General features: G+C 34.1%; 1 protein-coding gene and 2 pseudogenes across 1 annotated transcript; all 3 read left to right on the forward strand.

The window, feature by feature from the left end:
• Positions 1-4,741: 4,741 nt before the first annotated feature.
• Positions 4,742-5,677, forward strand: LOC111157875 (olfactory receptor 6C3). Its single transcript, XM_022519580.1, has one exon. The coding sequence runs from the start codon at positions 4,742-4,744 to the stop codon at positions 5,675-5,677; it is 936 nt and encodes a 311-aa protein (XP_022375288.1).
• A 2,532-nt stretch (positions 5,678-8,209) lies between these two features.
• On the forward strand, positions 8,210-15,770 carry LOC111157770 (annotated as a pseudogene).
• Positions 15,771-22,063: 6,293 nt separating this feature from the next.
• LOC111157939 lies at positions 22,064-23,003 on the forward strand (annotated as a pseudogene).
• The last annotated feature ends 365 nt before the right edge of the window (positions 23,004-23,368 follow it).

Here is a 23,368-nt window from a genome sequence, read left to right on the forward strand (position 1 = left end):
GATCTAATGACCCTGAGATCATGACCTGGACCAAAACAAATAGTCAGAGGCTCAACTGACTGGGCCACCCAGGCACCCCTCTAGTTTCACTTTTCAATGGCTCCGTGAATCTGTCTCAGGAATCCTTAGAAAGCAAGTCAAAATTGTTTAAAGGAGTGGAAAGAAATGTGTATCCTACTGGCATAAGCCATTACACTGAACTGGAATAAGTATATTAAATATATATTTAGTTAGTGAGATAACCAAATGGTGTGGAATTGTTCCAAGAGATCTTAAGTGCTATATTTGAACTGTATGTCCAAGTGGGATTCAATCTAAGAGCAAAAACAATAGCTTAAAAAAATCTTAAGTTGTTCCTAGGTAGGAATAATATGGTGAATAGTGCTGTCACTATTATTCTAATGCTGCTCTATGGGCAGCGTGAGGAAAAGAAGCAAATGACGATTAATACGATATTAGAATCTTCTCTATTTCCATTCATAGCTAGGGCAATCATTATGAGATAAAGAATATATAAAGGGGTGCCTGGGTTGTTCAGTTGGTTATGCATCTGCCTTCAGTTCAGGTCATGATCCCAGAGTCCTGGGATTGAGCCCTGCACCAAGGTTCCTGCTCAGCATGAGAGTCTGCTTCTCCTTCTCCCTCCACCCTTACCTCCTGCCGCACCTATGCTCTCTCTCTCAAATAAATAACACTTTAAATTAAAGATATATGTATATATCTTTATCATATTAATAAATATATATTAATATAGAATATATATATATATATATATATATGCATGTATATGGTAGAAGGAGTTTCACAGAAATATTGTAGTCCTAAATTTGAATGATAGATTGAAATTACACTCATAGGTATTTTACTTAAAAAAATATATATATACGTGTGTGTGGTTCTTGGGTAACCCAGTGGGTTAAGCGGCTGCTTTTAGCTCAGGTCATGATCCCAGCGTCCTGGAATTGAGCCCCACCTAGGGCTCCCTGCTCAGTGAGCAGTCTGCTTCTCCCTCTCCCTCTGTTCTTCCCCCCATTCCCCCCCCCCACCACCCATTCCCTCTTTTTCTCTCACTTGTGCTCTTTCTGTCTCAAATAAATAAATGAAATCTTTTTAAAAAATTCTGTGTGCTGGCCCTATCCACTGAAAATACCTAGAAAGGATGATCAAACTCATAGTAATTTTCACAGCTAGTACCCAGTTTCTTACCTTGATTCACATTTCCTAACCAATGTAATGAGGCCTCTTTGGAGAAATGACTCAGTCCAGTTCTAATACAGAAAAGTGTAGCATGAGCCTGGAAACACTTGTCCTACAAGATGCAAAGGAAACTATCAAAGAGGAAAAGTGTACAGTCCAAAAGAGAAGGGTCTCCCCCCTGAGTAAAGTACTCCAAAGAGAGAGGGATGACAATTTCAATCTCCCTTGAAATACGTATGTCAATCACTAATATGACCTACAAAATCTATAAATACAAAATTTATAGAGCCATGTATTCCTAAAGATACCAACAAAAAGATCCTAGACAACCAACTCTGACTACAGATAAGAAATGAAGTAGGTATTCACCCGGGCTTTCTCGTGTAAACTGTAACAATGAATAAACAAATGGCAAATAACAGATTAAGAACATAGCCATTTTGCATCACATCATGAATTAAAGGATCCAGCCATTGATCAACAGTAGCTGCTAAGAATAAAAAAAGAAGACTAAACATGTGTCTCCTCTTGATAGTTGCAAAAAAATTCCCAAACCTAAATTTTTGCAAAAGAAAAGTCCCCAAATCTAAACCTGGATTAAGAATCTAAATAACGATCATAGGAAATCCTGGGAATAAGAATGCAGTCATATGAGCATTACTGCCCCTGTGCCCCCCATGAATATGAGAGAGTTTCTTGTTGCCTATTAATTGGGCTTCTAGGGTAAAAACATGACACCATTTCATTCTTGCAACAGAACTGATCTACAGGATTACCATATTATATACTTAAAGTTGCTGAGAGAGTAAATCTTAAATGTTCTCACCACAAAAAAGAAAAGGTAAATATACAAGTGAAAGGTGGGCTAACTAACCCTATCTTGGTAACCGTTTCACAATGCACAAGTGTCTAAAATCAACACATTGTTCCCTTCAAACTTACACAATGTTATATAGGTTAATTCTAGCGCAACATAGCTGAAAAAAATATAAATGAAGTGGACAAGGGTATCACTCCCTATGATATAAAGCCACATCTTCCAGCATTCTTCTTTACTGACTGATCCTTTAAGTAACTTAACACATTATTCACAGTCATAAATTTCAGTTATGCCTGCATTTTCCTCCCCACTCTGTTCTAATTCCTCTCCTCCAGTAAGTAAAAAGTCAGTAAGTAATTTCCTAAAAGTCTTGCATTCCAACTGTGATCTACTTCTGTATCGGTGACTATGTCATTATCTGATTATACAAACTGACAATTGTATTTTTTATGTTAAAGTACGTATGTCTTGTTATTTTTTTAAGATATACAGCACTTATTTAATATTAAATAGTTATTATTTAATGTGTATTATTAGTTTATATAATTATATAACAAATGTATGCCTTACTTTTAACTGATTACATGTAGTATAATTTTTATTATCAAAATATTTGGGAAATATAAAAAATGACATTTAAAAATCAATAATAATTCACTATCCAGAATTTCAAATAAATAAAATATTAGTACTTGGTGATATTTCTCATTAGAATATTAAAGATAAGACAAATAAATATAAAGGCCAAGTTTAAAAATTAGATGGGCAAATTGACACTGCAATTAAATATTCCTATTTGTACTGAGGGTTAAATTAACATGTATATTGGCATTTTAAAAAAATGTAACCACAATATGTGCCTTATAATAGTTATTATTTAACTTAGAATTATGAAATAACCTTGCTTCTCAATGCTTCAACATCGAGAAAGTCTAAGGATAAATAATAAAAAGGGCATATTTAGAAAGATTTATATTTCCAGATGATTAAAAATAAATTAGATTGTTTATTTTTATAAAAAAGGTTTCACAACAGTTTTTATTACTCACAAAATATTAAGAAGTTGTGATTAATGGAAGTAATTATCTTGTAGAAGTCAAGATTTTAGGTCCTCTGTGGAATACAAAGATGAACACAACCATTCTCAAGGGAGATTCACTAGAGAGAAGAATTAAAAGGCTACTGAGAAATGCAAGGATGGCTTCCAGGAATCCCTCATGGTCTATAAATATACAGTCTGGCCTGGACTTGGTCTTGTTCCCACGAGATCAATGAACAACTTTCTTTTGAGGTCAAAACAAATTGACCTGGAAAATTTGAGCTATAAGTGCAAGTGGAGGGAAATCAATCTAGTTTAAGAATCTGCACTCATACACCAATGATGTTATATCCTTCTCAGTCCTCTCTTTAATTAGTGCTTTCCTAAGTTTTTAGATCAACATTATTGAAGAGGACTATCATATTATTTCCATATTTTTTAAGGTTTCTGACATTTTGTATTTATTTCCTGAACTGTTTCCTTTGAGCCATCAAAGGAAATCTAATCAAATCGAATCAAATTTGATCAGAATGAACTTTGCTGGAGTCTGGCAGAGAAGCAATGATTTGCATGCTGTTCTTCACAGCACAAATTTGACTCTTAAAATATAAAGGAGATAACTGTCATAAATTTAATAATCAAAATCTATAGCACAGGATATCCAGCACAACTGGGAATTACTTGTATGCTAGTACAAATAGAAGACATTTTCCTGTATGTTTCTGAAATATCCTTATGGATCACTGTTCTCATGTAAAAGATAAGTGTGAGACAGAATTACAAGAGGACCAAATTTTTTTTCATAAAGCTAATAGCTCAGAAAGAAGGATGTTCAAATGGAATATGCACTGGGCAACAATCTGGGTGACAGAACTGCTAATATCTGAGGCAAATAGTTACTTTCCAAATTTGTGGTTCAGTGTAAAATTAAAAAAAAAAAAAGCTCCCTTTAAGCTCAAAAATAAAAATATTTTTGTATGTATATTTCTAGCAAGTCACAGAAGATATGAAAATTAATGAAAAATTAGTGAAACATTAATTTTGATGGAATTACAAGAAAAAACAATAAATGAGTAAGTGAATATGTTCCTTATTTGTTAAATAAAATAATAAGGCTATTAACTCTCTCATACAGTAAGTATGTATAATATGCTACTATATATGTATACAACATTCTCACACTATCTTGAAAATTATACCCCAAATTATTAATATATAAAATAGAATTAATGATTAAATTAAATAATTAATGGTGATAAATTACTTGCTAAGAAAATCATTAATTGATTTCTTATGTCATAAGATGTATAAGGTTGTTACTTAAGCCTTCTTTCACTTTTACCTTGTGATGGAATTAAGAACATTTCTGTTTTTAGGTGGTGGTATAACTTGTAAATACATCACAAAAGAAAGATTATTGCTTGAAGATTAACAAACTTCTGCTACATTTCAAATAAGAAAACTAATAAAGCAAAGCTCACAAATATGCATTATAACCAAATGCAAACAAGAGGATCAAAATATGATCAACATGAAGTATAGAATATATTTTATAATTGTATCAGTGACGGTGATATTGATCATCATGAATTACACCTTTCATGTCCTCCCTTTAATGCTTCTGCCATCTAGATATCTTTAAAGAAACAGGAGACAGAGAGAAGGAGGGAGAGAAAGAGAGAGGAATGAACCACACAGTGATCACAGAGTTTGTCCTGCTAGGCCTTTCTGATGATCCTGACCTTCAGATTGTGATTTTTCTCTTCTTATTTATCACATACTTATTAAGTGTCACTGGAAACCTGACTATCATCACCCTAACCTTGGTGGCCCCTCATCTACAGACACCAATGCATTTCTTCCTCCGAAACTTCTTTTTCTTAGAAATCTCATTTATAACTGTGTGTATTCCTAGAATTCTGGGGGCAATTATCACCAGGGATAAAACTATTTCCTATAACAACGGTGCAGTCCAACTCTTTTTCTTTATTTTCATGGGGATGACAGAATTTTACATTCTAAATGCCATGTCTTACGACCGCTATGTTGCCATCTGCAAGCCCCTTCATTACACCACCATCATGAACAGGAAACTCTGCACAGTGCTTGTGCTCTGTGCGTGGCTGGGCGGGTTCCTGACCATTTTCCCACCCCTCATGCTTCTGCTCCAGCTGGATTACTGCGCTTCCAATGTCATCGATCACTTTGCCTGTGACTATTTTCCCCTTCTACAACTATCCTGTTCAGATACGTGGCTCCTAGAAGTGATTGGTTTTTACTTTGCTTTGGTTGCTCTGCTATTCACTTTGGCACTGGTGATTTTATCTTATATGTATATTATCAGAACGATTTTGAGAATCCCATCTGCCAGTCAGAGAAAAAAGGCTTTCTCCACATGTTCCTCTCATATGATTGTCATTTCCATTTCTTATGGAAGCTGTATATTTATGTATGCTAACCCCTCTGCAAAAGAAAAGGCATCATTGACAAAAGGAGTAGCTATTCTCAACACCTCTGTTGCCCCCATGCTAAACCCCTTCATTTACACTCTGAGAAACCAGCAAGTAAAACAAGCCTTCAGAGATGTGGTCCATAAAGTAGTATTTTCCTCAAGTAAATGAAATATTTCTCCTGGGGCGGGGGGGAAGGAGAGTCTAAAGAGTAACTAGGTAAAATCCTGAAATTCCTAAATATCTATATCAGTATGCTTCTTCTTATAGTCTCTCATATGCCCCATTATAGTTAAATATTTTCCCGGCTCATTTCTTCCACTTCCGTACCAAAGTTTCTTCAATGCATTGTTTATTGACTTATTTTAAAATATGGTAAACTTTATTTCTCCTACAAAACTTTGTGGAAATGAAGTGTATTTCTATAATACATACCCTACAGCACGATATGGAAAATAGTATTAATTCTGTTAATAAATTCCCTAAATGGCACGTATAGTTTCAAAATTAGTGTATGTTCTCCTGTGTGTTTTCAAGTAGTTCATTGATGATCTCTTAACACTTAAAAAAAGAGACTCTTAATCTCACAACAAACTGAGAGTTGCTGGAGGTGAGGGGGTAGGGGTAGGGTGGCCGGGTTATGGACATTGGGGAAGGTATGTGCTATGGTGTGTGCTGTGAAGTGTGTAAGCCTGATGATTCACAGACCTGTACACCTGGGGCCAATAATACATTATATGCTAATTAAAAAAATCCACACTCCCAAACTATTGTATATTAAATTCCGTTCTTAGAAGTAATAAGTAGTTGTGATTTGCACTTTAAATGTAGAGCTTTGTATTTTGTGAAATTTAGTGCATATTACAGGGTAAATATTGATCATGATATTACGTACTATTTATAGAATTTTCATGTTCTCTACCATTTTTTTAAGTATTTATACTTGGGGCACCCGGGTGGCTCATTCAGTTAAGCTTCTGCCTTCCATTCAGGTCATGATCCCAGGTCCTGAGATGGAGTCCCACATCAGGTGCCCTGCTCAGCGGAGAGCCTGCTTCTCCCTCTCCCTCTGACCACTGCTCTGCCTACTTGGGCCTTCTCTTGCTCTCACTCGTTCTGTCAAATAAATAAATAAAATCTTTAAAAAACTATTTATACCTGTTAAAGATTTGAAGCAAATGCAATAAAACTAAAACACATGCCACTTTCCTAATTCATTGAGTATCTTATGACAGTTATTTTGAATAATTTGTCAGATGTGCTTATATTTCTCTAGACTCTGCTAATTAAGATTTTGTTATTTGATTAGAGAATTTTTCTCTGTTTCTTCATGTTTCTTGCACCTTTGGGTTGATACATTTGAGAAAACAACGGCCTCTCCCAGTCTTATAAACCTGGATTTGTATAGAGGAAGACCATCACCCTTCAGTCCAGCTTCAGTCCACAAAATTCTGGGGTCCTCTCAGACCTTTTCCAAGGATGTGCCTTCTCACACTTCCATGGAGATCTTCCCAATTTGAAGATTTTGCCCGTTTCCTTATTTTCTTATTTCATGGAGTTTGTAATCTCTTGCTCACTCTGTTTCTGTGTTACCTCAGGTCCTTGAAACAACGTCTTGCCACCTAGATCCTTCTTGTTCTCAGCAGCCTACAATACCTAGAGTATGTCAAGTGCCCTAAGTTAACAAATATTTTTTTTTATTTTACCTTAGACTCTTCTTTCTGCAGTGCTCTTTCTTACATTATGTAAATCTCTGACATAGTGAACTATATTATTTTCCTTCTTTCTAAAGCATTTCTCTTAACAATTCCGTCCAGCCTGGATATTGACAACACACACATTTAATTTATTTTCTCCAATGAATTCTTTATCTCTTCAGGAATTGTTTTTGTTGTTGTTGGTGGTGGTGGTGGTGGTTGTGGTTGTTTTTTGTATGGGGTTTTTGGATTGTAACTCTCTGCTTATCTTTCCCTTCTGTTCTTACTTTTCATCTACTTTACCCACTAGATCCCTTGCAATATTAATCACATTTATTTTAAATTTCCAGTCTTAACATTCTAACACCTCTCCCATGTCTCATTCTGAATCATTCTCTGCCTCTCCAATTTTCTTTTTACCTTTGTTATGTTTGTCTTTTCTTGACACCCAGATACAATGCACTGGGAAAAAAACAACAATAACAACAACAACAAAAACAAAAACAAAACAAAACCAGAACAAGTAGACCTTCAGAAATGTGATAGTCTCAAAAAAAAAAAAAAAAAAAATCTTGCCATTTGCCATTTGCAATGATGTGGATGGAACTAGAGGGTATTATGCTTGGTGAAATAAATCAATAAGAGAAAGACAATTATCATATGATCTCTCTGAGGAATTTAAGATGCTGGGCAGGAGGTTGTGGGAGAAAGGGAGAGAAAAATGAAACAATATGGGACCAGGGAGGGAGACAAATTCTAAGAGACTCTTAAACTCAGGTAAGAAACTGAGGATTGTAGGGGGTGTGGGAGGAGAGATAGGGTGGCTGGGTGATGGACATTGGGAAGGGTATGGGCTATGGTGATTGCTGTGAATTGTATAAGACTGGTGACTCACAGACATGCACCACTGGGGCAAATAATGTTAATTATATGTTATTATTATATGTTAATTTAAAAAATCACAATAAAAGAAAAAAAAAAGGAAAAAGAAATGTTACGGTTAGGCATGGGAGAAGGGGACGGATTCTATAGTCCTATGGTTAGAGCTCAGTGTCTTAGTGAGCCTCGGCCTCTGGACAGTAAACTTCATGAGTGTTTCTCAGTTTTTTCTCCCTACTTAAATAGAACAGGAAGGTTAGAGTGGGCTGAAGTTGGGTATTTCCTTTTTCCCACATGGAAGCCTAGAGGATACTAGAGTTGGGTATTTCCTTGTCTGGGGTCATTTAAGCTCTATAGTGTCCCAGCAGGTTAGGCTCTGGTCAGCTAGATTTCTGTGAGGGCTGGCTCTCTTAAGAGCACAGCACTCTCATGTATTTCAAAATGGTTCCTTTTCCTCTTCCCATGAAGAAGCATGAGGTGATTTTTCTGACATTATACTTCAGGTTTTCGTACTCTAGCACTGGACCTTATGGCAGTTCCTGCTCATGAGCCTCTGTTCCCTTAAACCTTTACTTCTTATACTTATCTGTCTGATTTTCAATCTTGAGGGCAGTGATTTGCCTGCTCTAAGGATCCAAAATGAGTTGATTTTTCAGGCTGTTCCTCTTTTTACTTATTGTTATACCCAGGTGGTGATTTGTGACTTCTTACATGCAGAACTGCAAACTGAAGGTGTCGTATGTCTTAGACCACATTATTTTTCTGTTTAATCTCACATTTCTATACATTCCTTGCATGATTATTGATCTGTCTCAAGCTACTTCTTCTTATAGAAACAGAGAGCTCCACATATTATGTTTTATTTAATTCGCTAAAAATTTACATTGTTAAATATTTTTAGAAATGAAGAAAGAGGGGTGCCTGGGTGGCTCAGTGGGTTAAAGCCTCTGCCTTCGGCTCAAGTCGTGATTCCAGGGTCCTGGGATCAAGCCCTGCATCAGGCTCTCTGCTCAGCAGGGAGCCTGCTTCCCGGTCTCTCTTTCTGCCTGCCTCTCTGCCTACTTGTGATCTCTGTCTGTCAAATAAATAAATAAAGTCTTAAAAAAAAGAAATTAAAAAAAAAAAGAAATGGAGAAAGAAAGGCCTTTAATGTGAATAAATAACAAAGCTTGAATTTGAACCTATCTCTCTTGGATCTAAAACTCCATTAAAAAAAATCCTTGTGATACACTGCCTTCCATTGATATTCTTATATATCATAGACACTTATATATCAAACTAAAAATATTTTTTAGAAGTTTTAAGTCCTGAAAGTAATAAACTTATGTATATATGAAAACTTCAATAGAAATTAGGTATCTCTTAAAATAGCTCTTTTTAATGATATGCTGGTTTTACTGATTAACTTTGATATGAACAATTAGATCATCACTCTCAAATTACTTGGATCACATAATTTATTAAATACTGTGTTTGAATCAGAATAATTTAGAATATTTAACAAGCAAAAAATCACTACTTTGGGGCAACTTTTGGTGAAATGGAAATCAACAGAAAAGTCAGAAAATATTAAAAGTACAATTTTGTACAATTTCATATTTGAAAAATGACTAAAAATAATGGGTTCAATAGTATACATTATTTGGTATAATGGAGTAAATTTGCTGATTAAAAAATGGTTTGGTGTACTAAAAAAAGTTCTGAACTGATAGGTTACTTTATAACTTTCAGAACATTTTTTCTCATTTGGCTTTACCTTGATTTTTGGTAATTGTGTGGCAATAGAAATCTTATCTATTTTGATTCTGTTTTATTCCCAGTGCTTTGTATACTATTTAAATGTAGCAGATCAATGAAGATATTGAAGGAATATTGATGTTGAAGGAAAAAAATAGTGATTGATTCAACAGACTGCTTTTTTGATAATTTTCTAAAATGAGACAGAAAGAAATCAGAATTGTAAAATCCTGCCCATTTCCTAGATTTTATGTTTCCATTAATTACAGGGATAAACCCAGCACATCTTTCAAATGGAAAGGGAATTTCTGGGTAGTAGATGCTACTCAAGAATTAGCACCATTACTATGATGGGAGAATGACTTCAAGTGATTCTTGGAAAAGATTGAAGAGTTCAATGAATATTTAATCCATAGTTTTTCATGCCTTTCAATGGGAAATCACTGAGCGCTGAACTCTATCCCATTCTCCTTATCATTCTATATTCAGTGTTTTTGAATAATTTATTTGATACTTACTAGCTTGGAGTGCCACTTTTATGGAGATGTTTTAGTATCTGATAAAAATGTAATGTTTTCATATGAAATTAAGTCGTCTCAGTATTTTACTCAGCAAAAGAAGAAATAGGAGATTCTATTCTTGAGAGAAATCCTGATTTAGGAAATTCAGGAAATGTCCCCAAAAAACTGTGCACATTTAGTTATTTCTCATTTAGATTATATGCAAAATATTCCATGTGCTTCTGGCTGATTTCTTATGCCCTTTTTATCTCTTTAGGCATTATCCCAAAAGTTTCTTGTTCCAATATTGGTGCAACTATTGATAACATTTGTACAATCCTTAGTGTATTTTCTTCTAGGCCCTTGTTGGCACATTTGATTCATTGGAGTATTTGCTCTGAGACATGGATATATATGGTAAATAAAACATGTGCTTTAGGCAAGAGAAAATCCACATGGAATCTTCTTCCAAAAGGTCCAACGTAACACCAAATCTAACTTCTCTTCACTATTTTTGCTCCCATAGCTAGGGAAAAGTGTATAAAAGAATATTAGCTACAGAAATAAAGTAACTCCAATGTATCGAGAAAGACTGATTTTTAAAATACTGAATCTCTTAACCTAAAACTGAAATAGTTGTCAATTTGCTTTTTTTTTTTTAACCATTTCAACCAGCTGATGATGTCATTTGTGTGACAAATAGAGGTAAGATTGTAAAGTTGTAGCCAATGGAAAATTTCTTTTTCTTAACACTGATTGATTAATGTTTACCTTAACTTTATATGGAATACATAGAATAATTTGGGTTTCTTATGTCAGCTGTATTTACCAAGGATTATGAAAAATGAGTATGTTACATTTCCTGTTTGTCATAATAATTCATTCCTCTATTAATTTTCTTTTCTTTTTTAAAGATTTTATTTATTTATTTGACAGTGATCACAAGTAGGCAGAGAGGCAGGCAGAGAGAGAGGAGGAGGCAGGCTCCCTGTGAGCAGAGAGCCCAACGTGGGGCTCAATCCCAGGACCCTGGGATCATGACCTGAGCTGAAGGCAGAGGCTTTAACCCACTGAGCCACCCAGGTGCCCCACATTCCTCTATTAATTTTCATAAAATTATTGTCTCTCAATTTGATCTTCCTCATTGAATATGTGTTTAATAAGTAGTAAATGCTCTGGTTTCAGGCAGAAAGACTTAGGAATTCTAATTCTACTATCATCTAACATCTGATGTTTGATCTTACTTATTATACTTAATCTCTTTCATTGTCAGTTTCTTCAAATTAACATAGATAACTCATACTGAGTAAATGAGATAAGTGCATACAGTCTTTCACTGTCTCAAAAATGGTTTTGGTGTTTAAAGTGGGGCTATATTCCTCAAATATGTTCATTGACTTTATTTTTGGGAGAATAAAGATAATATTAACCACTGTTTGGGAGTACATTTTATACAAATTTTGTATGATTTAATTTTACTTTTTCTTAAATTAGTCCCAGTGAATATTCCATGAATTATTATTCCTATTCTTTAAATGAAGGAAATAGTAAAATTCAGAGAGATTAAGTAACTTGTCCAAAGTCACAATACTATGAGTTGCATTTTTAATCCATTTCTCTTTGAAGGCAAAGCCCACAAGTGGGCTTTATCATTCCTTATAAATAATAAGGAATAATATCATTCCTTATAAATAAATATTAAGTTCTGATGTTTATGTTTTTTAAGAATTCCTTTCCTTCTTTACAATTAAAAATTATACCCAAATATAGATACCTAGTTAACAAATTGAGATAATCAGGATATATGTAGAATATCTCTATGAAAACCTACAGATTTTGAGAGTAATTTATATGATTACTGCTTTTCTTTCATTATTCCTATTCATACTGGTTGATGCTTTGATCTGATTTGGGATCCAAATTCTCCCTTTCTATTAGGAAAAAAACAAGGTGATTTTTTTTTTTTTCAGGGGACTGAGGGAAACAAGATTCTGATCCAATTTGAGGAAATTCTGAGACAATTACTAAAGTAATAATCTGGAAAAAAAAAACCTAAATTGGTCCTTCATGAGATTTTTTTATATTCAGTCACCATAAAGTTCTTGCATGACATTAGTTGTCAGTAAACATGGTCAGGAATAGAGTGAATCATTCCACAAAAAAAAAAAGTTAGTGCTTGTTACAAACCTGAATTATTACAAGATACCACGTTAAACCAATATTTTGTTCTCTTATTTGACAAATTAGCCTCACATCTAAATCTAACACCAAGAAAAGGAGTGTCACATGAGAGAGAAAGAGAATTGGAAAATTGTGTACTAATTTGTGGACGAAAATTTCCTTGAATATATGTGTTCACACCTTTCTTTAAGGAGATTTAACTTACAAAGAGAGAATTTAACACACAGAGTTAAAGAATTCTCTCTCTTTAAATTAAGAAGAGAGTGCAGGATGGTAAAGTTAGTTTCCAATTATATTGTGGAATCATGGTGCTTTTTACTACAAAAATAAAGAAAACAATCTCTTCATCTTTAGTAGGTTTTAAAAATTGTTGTTTCTTTAAATTGGACAATCTGGGGAATGCTATTATTCTTTTTTCAAAATGTATATGGAATGGCAGAAGTGTCCTAAAAATCATTTCCAGTTATTTAACAAAATAGCAAGTAGCTCTTTATACAATATGTTAATTTTCACTTTCAATGAATGACACACTTCATTCAACAATTAGATATCCATGACAGAGTAGAATTCATTGAAAAGAAAGGAGCAAATGGGACTACAAATCTTGGGAACATAAGTTACATGTGACTGGGTAAAAGAAACGTGGATAGGTAGTTAGGAAGGAAAGCTTGAAATGATGTTTTAGAGTCTTGGATATATTTTTGATCACTCTACCAAAAACATCACAGAAATAATTTACAAACCAAAGAGTGTACACACAGTGTTAATGATAGAGGATTGTTCATTGAGAACAATGACTGTTATGATTGAAATATTGATCATACACTTGAATTGCCATATGTTTGTTTACAAAATATGTCACTGTGATGTCTGTTTAAAAGCTCTTCAGCCTGCTTTTTCCAGTCCTGAGAAACAGCAAAAGAAATGTTCATTTTCTGTGACTTTCACATGCTTTCGCCATAGCATTGGCACTATCCATCTCAATTGGAATTTGCCTTAAATAATCAACAGCAACATTTTTTTGCTAAACAGTGTGAAGTGAATGAAAAGAGAACTCAGACATGTAAGGGGAAAAAAAGATCAAGAAACTTCACAGTATTATGATGTATTATATACCAGTAATCAATAATTCTACATCTTAAACTAAGTATCTTATTGCAAAACTTCCTTAATGACTCTGAATTGAACACTTTACTATTTAGTGAGAATGCACAGAATGAGGGATATGATAATGGACTGGTTTGATTTATTGAGAAAAATTTAGCTTTAAAATGCATTGTATTATTATTGTCATTATTATTCAGGAAAAGAATACAAAGGGATTTCATGTGCTGTCTTATCCTATACTCCAAGGTGTTGACATAATAAAGCTTTATAACTGAATACTCATGTAGATAAAAGGAAAAATATAAAATTATAATATGGGATAGAAAGCAGAATTCATGTATAAAGAATAATACCAACAACGTTTAGATAGAAGAAACTCTGAAGGAAAAAATGTTCTATAAAATAATTTTAGATATAAATACATTGTTTCTTTATCTCATGAATGTGTAGATTGACCTAAATTTCTACCAATGCCTTCTGTCAACTCTGTGCTGTCCAAAGTCCAAGGACATCATGTCAAAAAATTCATTAACTGTGGCTTCAGATGAGGAATAGGAGGTTGGAAAAGAAGAATGTGAACCAGAGTGAAAACTTGGGAATTTTGTCACAGTGTTAAAAATTGAACTTCACTGACTTTCAAATTTTGGTCACATCCCCATTTGAGTGACCTCCCTCCAAACATACTGTCTTTCCTATGTTATACTACTAAGTAATAATACAAGGAATTAGGTGACAGAAATGAGGAAATGAGACAATTTGTGGTTGGAAGAGGACAAAGATTTTCTCAATGGGAAGGGAATCCTTCAGGGAATTACTCTGAAGAGTCAACAGGAAGCATTTCTATTCCAGTTATCAAATATTCAGAGAAATCTAGGTTAAAATTCCTGTTCTTCTCATGTAGGGTATGTAATGGGGATAAGATTTTTTAAAATCTTTTTAGAATCAATTCCCAATCTGTGAAATAAAGGTTTTTGAAAAAACATTCTATGTAAAACACAGAGTGTGGCAGATAGTAAAAACTTATTTTAAAACATGTCGCCTACTTTTATTAAGTTGCCTTAAAGTTCTCCTACATTAAATTAATTAAATTAAATAAATTAAACTAAATTAAATTAGTTTACTTCCAGAGACAAATTCCAGTGGCTTCCCATATGCAATCCCCTTTCTCTAATCCTTCTGTTTGTGTTTTCTCCTCTAGTTTACACAAAAGAAGAAAAAAAAAAACACACAGGATAAACAGAGTTTAACCTCCTGGAATTGTCAGATGACCCACAGCTTTAGGGGGTGATCTTTGTCTTTCTGCTCATCACCTACATGCTCACCTTACCCTTTTGGATTTCCACCTCCAGACTCCCATGTATTTCTTCCTCAGAAATTTCTCCTTGCTAGAGGTTTCATTCACAACTGTCAGCATACCCAAGTTCCTGGGCACCCTGATTAGAGGAGATAAAACCATTTCCTTTAATGATTGCATGGCTCAGTTGTTTTTGTTTTTGTTTTTGTTTTGTTTTGTTTTTTTGTTTTTTTTTCATTCTGTTGGGAGTCACTGAATTTTACCTTCTGGCTGCCATGTCCTATGACCGTTATATTGCCATCTGCAAACCTCTGCATTACATGACCATCATGAATCCCAGAGTCTGCATACTCCTTGTCTTTGCCTCTTGGTTGGCTTCATTCTTAATCATATTCCCATCACTCATGCAGTTCATACAGCTTGATTACTGTAAGTCCAACGTTATAGACCATTTTACCTGTGATTATTTCCCCTTACTACACCTTTCTTGTTCAGACACAAAATTCCTAGAGACAGTGGGTTTTTCCTGTGCTGTGTTTACTCTACTGTTCACTTTGGCATTAATAATTCTGTCCTACATATATATCATCAGAACAATTTTGAGGCTTCCTTCTGCTAGTCAAAGGACAAAGGCCTTTTCCACCTGTTCATCCCACATGATTGTCATCTCCATCTCCTATGGCAGCTGCATTTTCATGTACATTAATCCAGCAGCAAAAGACAGAGTGTCTCTGAGCAAGGGTGTTGCTGTGCTAAACACCTCAGTAGCCCCCATGCTGAACCCCTTTATTTACAGCTTAAGGAACCAGCAAGTCAAGCGAGCCTTCATGGACAGGGCAAGGAAGATTGTATTTTTCTCAAGCAAATAAAAAAAAAAATAAAAATGTTGTCATAAATTAGGGACATAGTCTAGAACAAGTAAATAGGAAACAGGGCCCTGCAAAAGTCTATGAATATCCACATAGTCTCACTAGAGTTCTGTTTCATTGCTTATATTTCTATTGCCAGCAGTATACTGAAGATATTTGAGAAATACTGAGATATATATATATATATATATAATATCTCCTATATATATTATATATATATATTTCCACTTAAATTCCAATCACTTTCTCATGCATTTCCGTTCCTTTGAGATAGTCTTTTCACTCTCTATGAGACTGACCTCATTTCCTTCTTCTAAATATTTTTAAATACCAATTTTTTCACAATGAAACTTAGAAAATCAAAGAAAGACAAAAAGACACTGTAAGATCAACGAGTTAAAATTGTTTTATGATTTCACCAAGAAACATTCTTTGAAGGAATTCAGAAAATAGTCATGTTTAACATTATTATTATTTTACTCTACAAAAACTGTAAATAACTTAGTCTTATTGGAATATTACATGTACTATCCTCTCCATATGATAGCATACTTAGTAGCTATGTAAAAAACTATCACTAAGAAAGTGATATATTTACTCTTTTTGAGGTCTCAAAGTATTTTTCAAGTACCCAGTTTAAAATTTTCTGTGTCATATAATTTACCAATTTAAAATGCAATTATGAAGTCACATTTATTTATGGGAAACATGAAGTAGCCCTTATTTCTAGCAACTCCTTAATTAACACATAAACTATATCAGTTCTTTAAAAAAGCCTGAAGACATAAATAATCCTAGGTACCAGATATGAGTACATTTACTGTTTCTTAGTAGTGTATTAATTTTTTTTAAGATTTTATTTATTTATTTGACAGAGAGAAAAGTCACAAGTAGGCAGAGAGGCAGGCAGAGAGAGGGGGTCGGGAAACAGGCTCCCTGCTGAGGCTCCATCCCAGGACCCTGAAATCCAGACCTCAGCTGAAGGCAGAGGCTTAACCCACTGAGCCACCTAGCGCCCCTTAGTAGTGTATTTAAATGCTTGACTTTAAACTGCTCTTCTTGATAACACCTAAGATTTTAAGTTTCTCATACCTTTTCTGGCTCTTTCGATATAATAGCTTACACATACAATTCATTTAAGTGCAAATGATGCAAAACCTTATTTGTTTCATGGTATACTTTGTTCATAGAAAAATCATTTTAACAAAATTCAGTTACAAGCTCACTATCACTGTGTTTATTCAGTACTATACTGGATATTCTATCCAGGAGACTAGCAGGACAGGCACCAATACATTTACTAATATTGGAAAGGAAGAAAAAAATAAATCTTTCTTAGCAAATCACATGATGTTTCCTCTTAAAGCCTTAGTGCATTTACACTAGATGGTTCTTAAACCAGACACACTCCTCTCACAGATAGCTGCATGTCACCTCAATAAGGCCTCCCCCAATTTCTCTACATAAAATTATAGTAGCCCCCCACTTCCAAGGTTTTTCAGTTTTCTCTTCCTTTACAAAATATTTACTAATTTATAAAAGACCCTATAATTTAGGAATCAATCATGTTCATTGCTTATTGTCTGCTTTCTCTCACATCCCTCACTCTAGGAGAGCAGAGATCTCTGTCCCCTCTGTAGACAAAATGCTGTGGTCCCCGCAGCAGGGTGCAGGGCCTGCCTAGACACTTCCCAAAAGCTGGTTGTGCTGTGTCTTCTCAATTCTGCATTCAGAAAGCCCACATCAGTTTGTTGAAACCTGCCATGTGAGAGACTTCACATCTTAGGATCAGCTCTACAGATCAGCCCCTCATCTCCACCCCCTGAGATGCATTGTTAGATTTTTACCAGAATCACTAATACTCTTCCCTTAGAACTGGCATCTGCCAGGTAGTGGGCATTCGATAAACATTTTTTGAATACATAAATACATTTGAATAATTTAAAAATGTTCCAATGCCGAAGTGTTCTGACTTAATATTTTACCCAACATAAACACATGTAACAATGTACATAACACTGAGTTAGCTTTTAAAACAGTGATCATATAAAATGTGCATTTTATCAAAACTCAGTATTTTGTATGACAAAGGAATAATTAATTGAATATTTTCTAAGGCATTTGGTGTTCATTTTCATCTTTTATTTTACATTAGGCCTTTTGACAACTATGCAAAAATCAGTTTATTTGATGTGTATTGATTTTTCATGAAGTTATTGAGAACAGTTCTTGTTAAGGTTTGCATTAGAAATTTCTAATGGTAGGAACTTCCATGATGAAAACCCTTATTTTTTTTCACACACAAAAAAGATTCTCTTAACTATATGGGTTACACCTAGTAACTTATCAGGTCCAACATCATCTGTCAATCAACAGACTTCTGAGACTAAAAATTCAACTTATAGAATAATAGCTCAATTAAATGATGGTAATCAGTAAGTACGAGGCCAACCAGACATCTAGTGGAGGGGCTTACCTCCACAAAAGCATGATAATATATCACTGAAAATGATTAGTAATACATACTGGAAGTAACAAGTAATAGGATTCCAGTTCAGGTTTTAGAGAAAGTCTTAAAAGATTTGGATCCCTTAACCATTTGATTTAACAAATTTCATATTTGATTTAGAACATGTTACAGCAAACCATTATTTGTAATTAAAATCCATCTTCCACTCTCTGAGGAGAGTGAAACCTGTAGCTTGAACGATATTTCATTGACTTAAAACATAGTCACTCATCAACCTCAGAATACATGGAGATAATTGACACATTATTAAAAAGCAGATGCCTACTAGCTTGTGGATAGGAGGGTAACAGGTGTAATCCCTCTTCATTAAAAGTAAATTATTCTGAGGCCTAGAGAAAAGAAAGAAAAGAAAATAGACAGCTATTAGGAAGTAGGAATAAAGCAGTAAGGGTAGAAAGTTAGAGAGTGAGAGGGTGATTGATCGAGGAGGAAAGAGAGAGACAATCCAGTATCTAGGAGTTTGAGAAAAGATATGGAGAAGAAACATGTCTAATAGGATATTTCATGAAGTGCAGTGCTTTGTGAGATAGAAATTCATTCCCTTTCCCTGTGAGACACTAAAGATTGTGTTGCTCAGAAACACACAAATGGTGAACACCAGACACTTTAAATTCTTTCTGCCTCAGAATCTTTCTTTTCCTGAATAATAATAGCACTGACCTCAGATGGTTTTGTATTGTTTGCCTGTTTGAAAAAATGAGATAATTTTATGGTCAGTGCCTGGTAATCAATAAAAGCTCTGAGTAAAATATAAAAAGAATTGCTATTTGAATACAAAACTAAAGGCAAAGGAATAGAATTTTCACAAGTAGAGAATCAGTTTCACCATCTCCACTGAAATATCTTGAATAAATATTTTCAATGCTTATTTTAATGTGTAGCAGTTATAAATTCAACACATCTGAGCATCTACGTATTTTCCTATGTGTGAGTCAGTGGTTTGTTCATCCTTCCCACTTCTTTCTTTTGTCCCACTTTCAAATACTCTCATCTTTCAATCTTGTAAATAATCTGCATCCTGCCTCCCACAAATAGTGATAATCTGCACTACTACTGCACTACTGTATTAAATGCACACATGTTTTATGCCCACATTTATAACTGCGAAGAAAATAAATTGTTAAATATAAATTTATATTACACATATATGTACATATGATATTCATATGTATTTCTTCTTATCTTATTTATTTATTTGACACACAGAGAGAGATCACAAGTAGGCAGAGAGGCAGGCAGAGAGAGAGGGGGAAGCAGTCTCCCTGCTGAGCAGAGAGCCTGATGTGGGGCTCAATCCGAGGACCCTGAGACAATGACCTAAGCCGAAGGCAGAGGCCCAAGCCGCTGAGCCATTGAGGCGCTCCTATATCTCTATACTATATTACCCTTCAGGTAATAAAAATGACATCTTTCATTCAAGGAATTCTGGAAATAAACAAGTCAAAATATCCAATGCCAGCTTTCCAGATATTTATTTTATTGATTCACAAATATTCTCAATATGAGAAGATGTCATATGCACAAATATAAATAACTGTTTAATGGAAGTAAATAACACAGTGAAGAAAGTAGTCAAAAGGCAACAAAAGCCACATTAGGGAGGGGCTTGGGAATGGCTTCCCTAAATTCAAAGGGTCGATGTAGGTATAAACCTCCTCATCGGTCTTTAAGAGGTTGTCCATTTCAGAAGACAATCAGTCATACTAGAAATCCACAGCAGTGTTTTCCACCATTTCATCCTGATAAAGAATTCTTCTCTAGATAGCCAAAATTCAAAAGATATCAGCACACTAATTCTACTGAAGACAAGTCCAGTTTCTGGAAGAAAAATGTGGGTTCCTTATGCAATCACAGAAGAGTGAAATTCTACACTTGATCTTAGCCAAAAGGCCGAGAAGCAATAGAAGAGTGAAATTCTAAATCAAGCTTTCACATACTTAGGATCTTGTCGTTTGTATATTTACCCATTTACCTGAGTCATTTTGCTGTTTGTAGTTCTTAATCAATATTTATAAAAATGATTCACCTCTGTCTTTAAGGATTCTTATCCTTGGCACTCTATTTACTTAATGAATTATCCCAGACCAACAAAAAGACACAGATAAAATAAGTCCAGTTCCAGTTGTATGGCAAACATGAAGAACATTCCATATTTTCTGTGTCTCAAAACAGTGTTTGCAGGAAAATATAACAGTCCATGAACTTAAGGAAAATATTACTTAGGTTTTATAGGTGTATAATCATAGAATTACAAAATATTGATTTTAAATGTTTGCATGAATAGAAAGAAAAATGATTGAATAAATAGTGCTTTGTATTATATGAACAGAGGCAAATGGGAAAGTACTAGGCAACCTAGGTGTAACTGAATTGTATATAGAGTTTGAGACAGAGATGAAAAGCAAGAATGAGTTGAATTATAATAAAATGTTGTCAGCATTTTATAATATCAGGAATGAAGGATATTGCGAGTCAAAGAGAATTATAATCCCTAAGAACCATGAAAAAGTTAAATCAACATACTTGTTTGGAGAGCACAGTAGAAACCAAATATTTTGCTAACTCGATTTACCCGCTCTGAAATTGTGTAAATGTTTAAGCAAATCAGTTGTTAAAATTTGAGACTAGGTCATCAAGAAGAATCAGGAAGTAAGTAAATTTTTTATTCTTCAATATAATATATGGAATCTTCATTTTAAATGTTTTAAAGATCATGTTTGCATATATGTTTGTGGATTTACAACCATTTCAATATTAAAAATTAAATAATTGCTTACTACCAAGAGACTATTAATAAAATCCTAAAGCAGGAACACAGAAATAAATCTTGGATTGTTCATTTTTACCTAATTTAAAAATGTACTCTGTCACATACAAAGGATTATATTTAAAATTGGAAAGAATATCTGCTTCCCAGTTGATGTTATTTTGACATCCACTTGTTCATTTTCCATAGCAGTATTCTATAACAAAAAAAAAAAAAAAAGAAAAAGGAAAAGAAAAGGATTATGCATTGAATGATTTCAACTACTCTAGGCAACTATTTAATTTACTAATGGAAGGTTACCTTCTTGTCCATTAGATCTTTTTATCAATAAAGCAAAAAAAAGTGATAAGAGTGTGATAGCATCAACCAAACTCTTAAGAAAGTAATTTATGAGGGAGTGCCAACATTCCCATGGATAAACTTGCACGTTGTACAGTGAGATGATTACTATGGTGACTAATTGTGTAAACTTGTGGAAGTTTCCTAAACTATGTAGGTCTCCAAATATGAAATGTGGAGGTGGGCCCAAATAACCCCTGTGAGATTTGAAACCCTGTATTTAGATTATCCATAATCCAGAGTAGTTTTTAGAATATTGAGGAAAAGAAAAATATCAATTAGAATATTTTCATGTTTTTTTATAAAAGGAGCTAAATATTTTCAAGAATAATTAGAATATTATTTTTAAAAAACATTAAAATAAGTAGCTTCTGCTTAAATGTTAGAATAAGATTTTTTTATCCATGGCCCATGACAGTGCATTTTCAACAAAAAGAAATCAGTATTTAACTTCAAATAATATGCATTACTTGAACGTGAGGTCCAGTAGAAATTGGAGAGTTGCTGAAGGAAAACATTTGTTTTTGGGTTTCATAGATTATTCATCACTGTGGATATATTTAAGATTCTGTACTCTAACTTCAATCCTGTTTTAAATTTTTATGTCCTATAGGGGAACATACAGTTTCCGTTCTAGTGGGTAAGAAAGGATCGGCAATGAAAAACTGCACAGTACCCACAGAATTCATTCTTCTAGGGCTATCAGATGACTCACAGCTTCAGATTATGTTTTTCTCTTCTTAATTATCACATATATATATTAAGTGTCACTGCTAATTTGACCATCATCACTCTCATCTTGGTTGACTCCCATTTACAGACCCCCATGTATTTCTTCCTCAGGAACTTCTCTGTATTAGAAATATCCTTTACAACTCTCTGTATTCCTAGATTTCTGGGCACAATTATCACCAGAGATAAGATGATCTCATACAATAATTGTACAGCTCAGTTGTTTTTCTTCATCTTCATGGGTATAACTGAATTTTACCTTCTAACTGCCATGTCCTATGACCGCTATGTTGCCATCTGAAAACCCTTGCATTATACAACCATCATGAACAAAAGAGTCTGCATTTTACTTGTCTTTTGTGCTTGGCTAGCAGCATTCTTAAATATCTTCCCACTAGTTATTCTTTTTCTCTAGTTAGATTACTGTGGTTCCAATGTCATTGAACACTTTGCTTGTGATTATTTTCCCCTCTTGCAATTATCTTGCTCAGACACATGGCTCTTAGAAGTGATCGGTTTTTACTCTGCCATAGTGATTCTGCTTTCCACTTTGGCATTAATAATTTTGTCCTACATGTTCATCATTAGAACAATTCTGAACCTGCCCTCTGCCAGTCAGAGAAAAAAGGCATTTTCTACATGTTCCTCACACATGATTGTCATTTCCATCTCTTATGGAAGCTGCATATTCATGTATGCCAACCCTTCTGCAAAAGAAAAGACATCATTGATCAAAGGAGTGGCTATTCTGAATAGTTCTGTCGCTCCTATGATGAATCCATTTATATATACCCTCAGGAACCAGCAAGTAAAGCAAGCCTTTAAAGACACTATCCAAAAGGTTATGTTTTTCTCCAGTAAATGAAAGTATAAGGAGCATTAAAAGGATGACGTTCTTGTAAATACTATTATTCACACTTTCTCAAAACTCCCTTTCCTTTACTAGAGTTATGTATTTTCCCTGTTTTTCCATTCCCATATTAAAGTTTCCCAATCCTTGACCTCAATACATTTGATGAACTGAATATTGTTTCAGAATTTTCTGTAAATTCTGGGCTCAATGCAGTAAAACATCTGGGTTAATGATTGTGATTTTGAATGATAGTGGTTTGCCTTTGAAGAGACACTGGGCATTTAGTTTGATGGAAAGAGTGTCAGGATAGATGTGGATTTCTGAACTTTTCATTCTTACCCAGTAATAGAAATGAATGTTATTAGAAAACTCTGATT

This window comes from Enhydra lutris, unplaced genomic scaffold (assembly GCF_002288905.1).
Source record: "Enhydra lutris kenyoni isolate GAN:26980312 unplaced genomic scaffold, ASM228890v2 scaffoldscaffold56, whole genome shotgun sequence".
In the NCBI taxonomy this organism is placed as follows: domain Eukaryota; kingdom Metazoa; phylum Chordata; class Mammalia; order Carnivora; family Mustelidae; genus Enhydra; species Enhydra lutris.

Coding starts and splice junctions, on each gene's coding strand:
- LOC111157875 (XM_022519580.1), top strand. CDS start 4,742: ATGAACCACACAGTGATCACAGAGTTTGTCCTGCTAGGCCTTTCTGAT.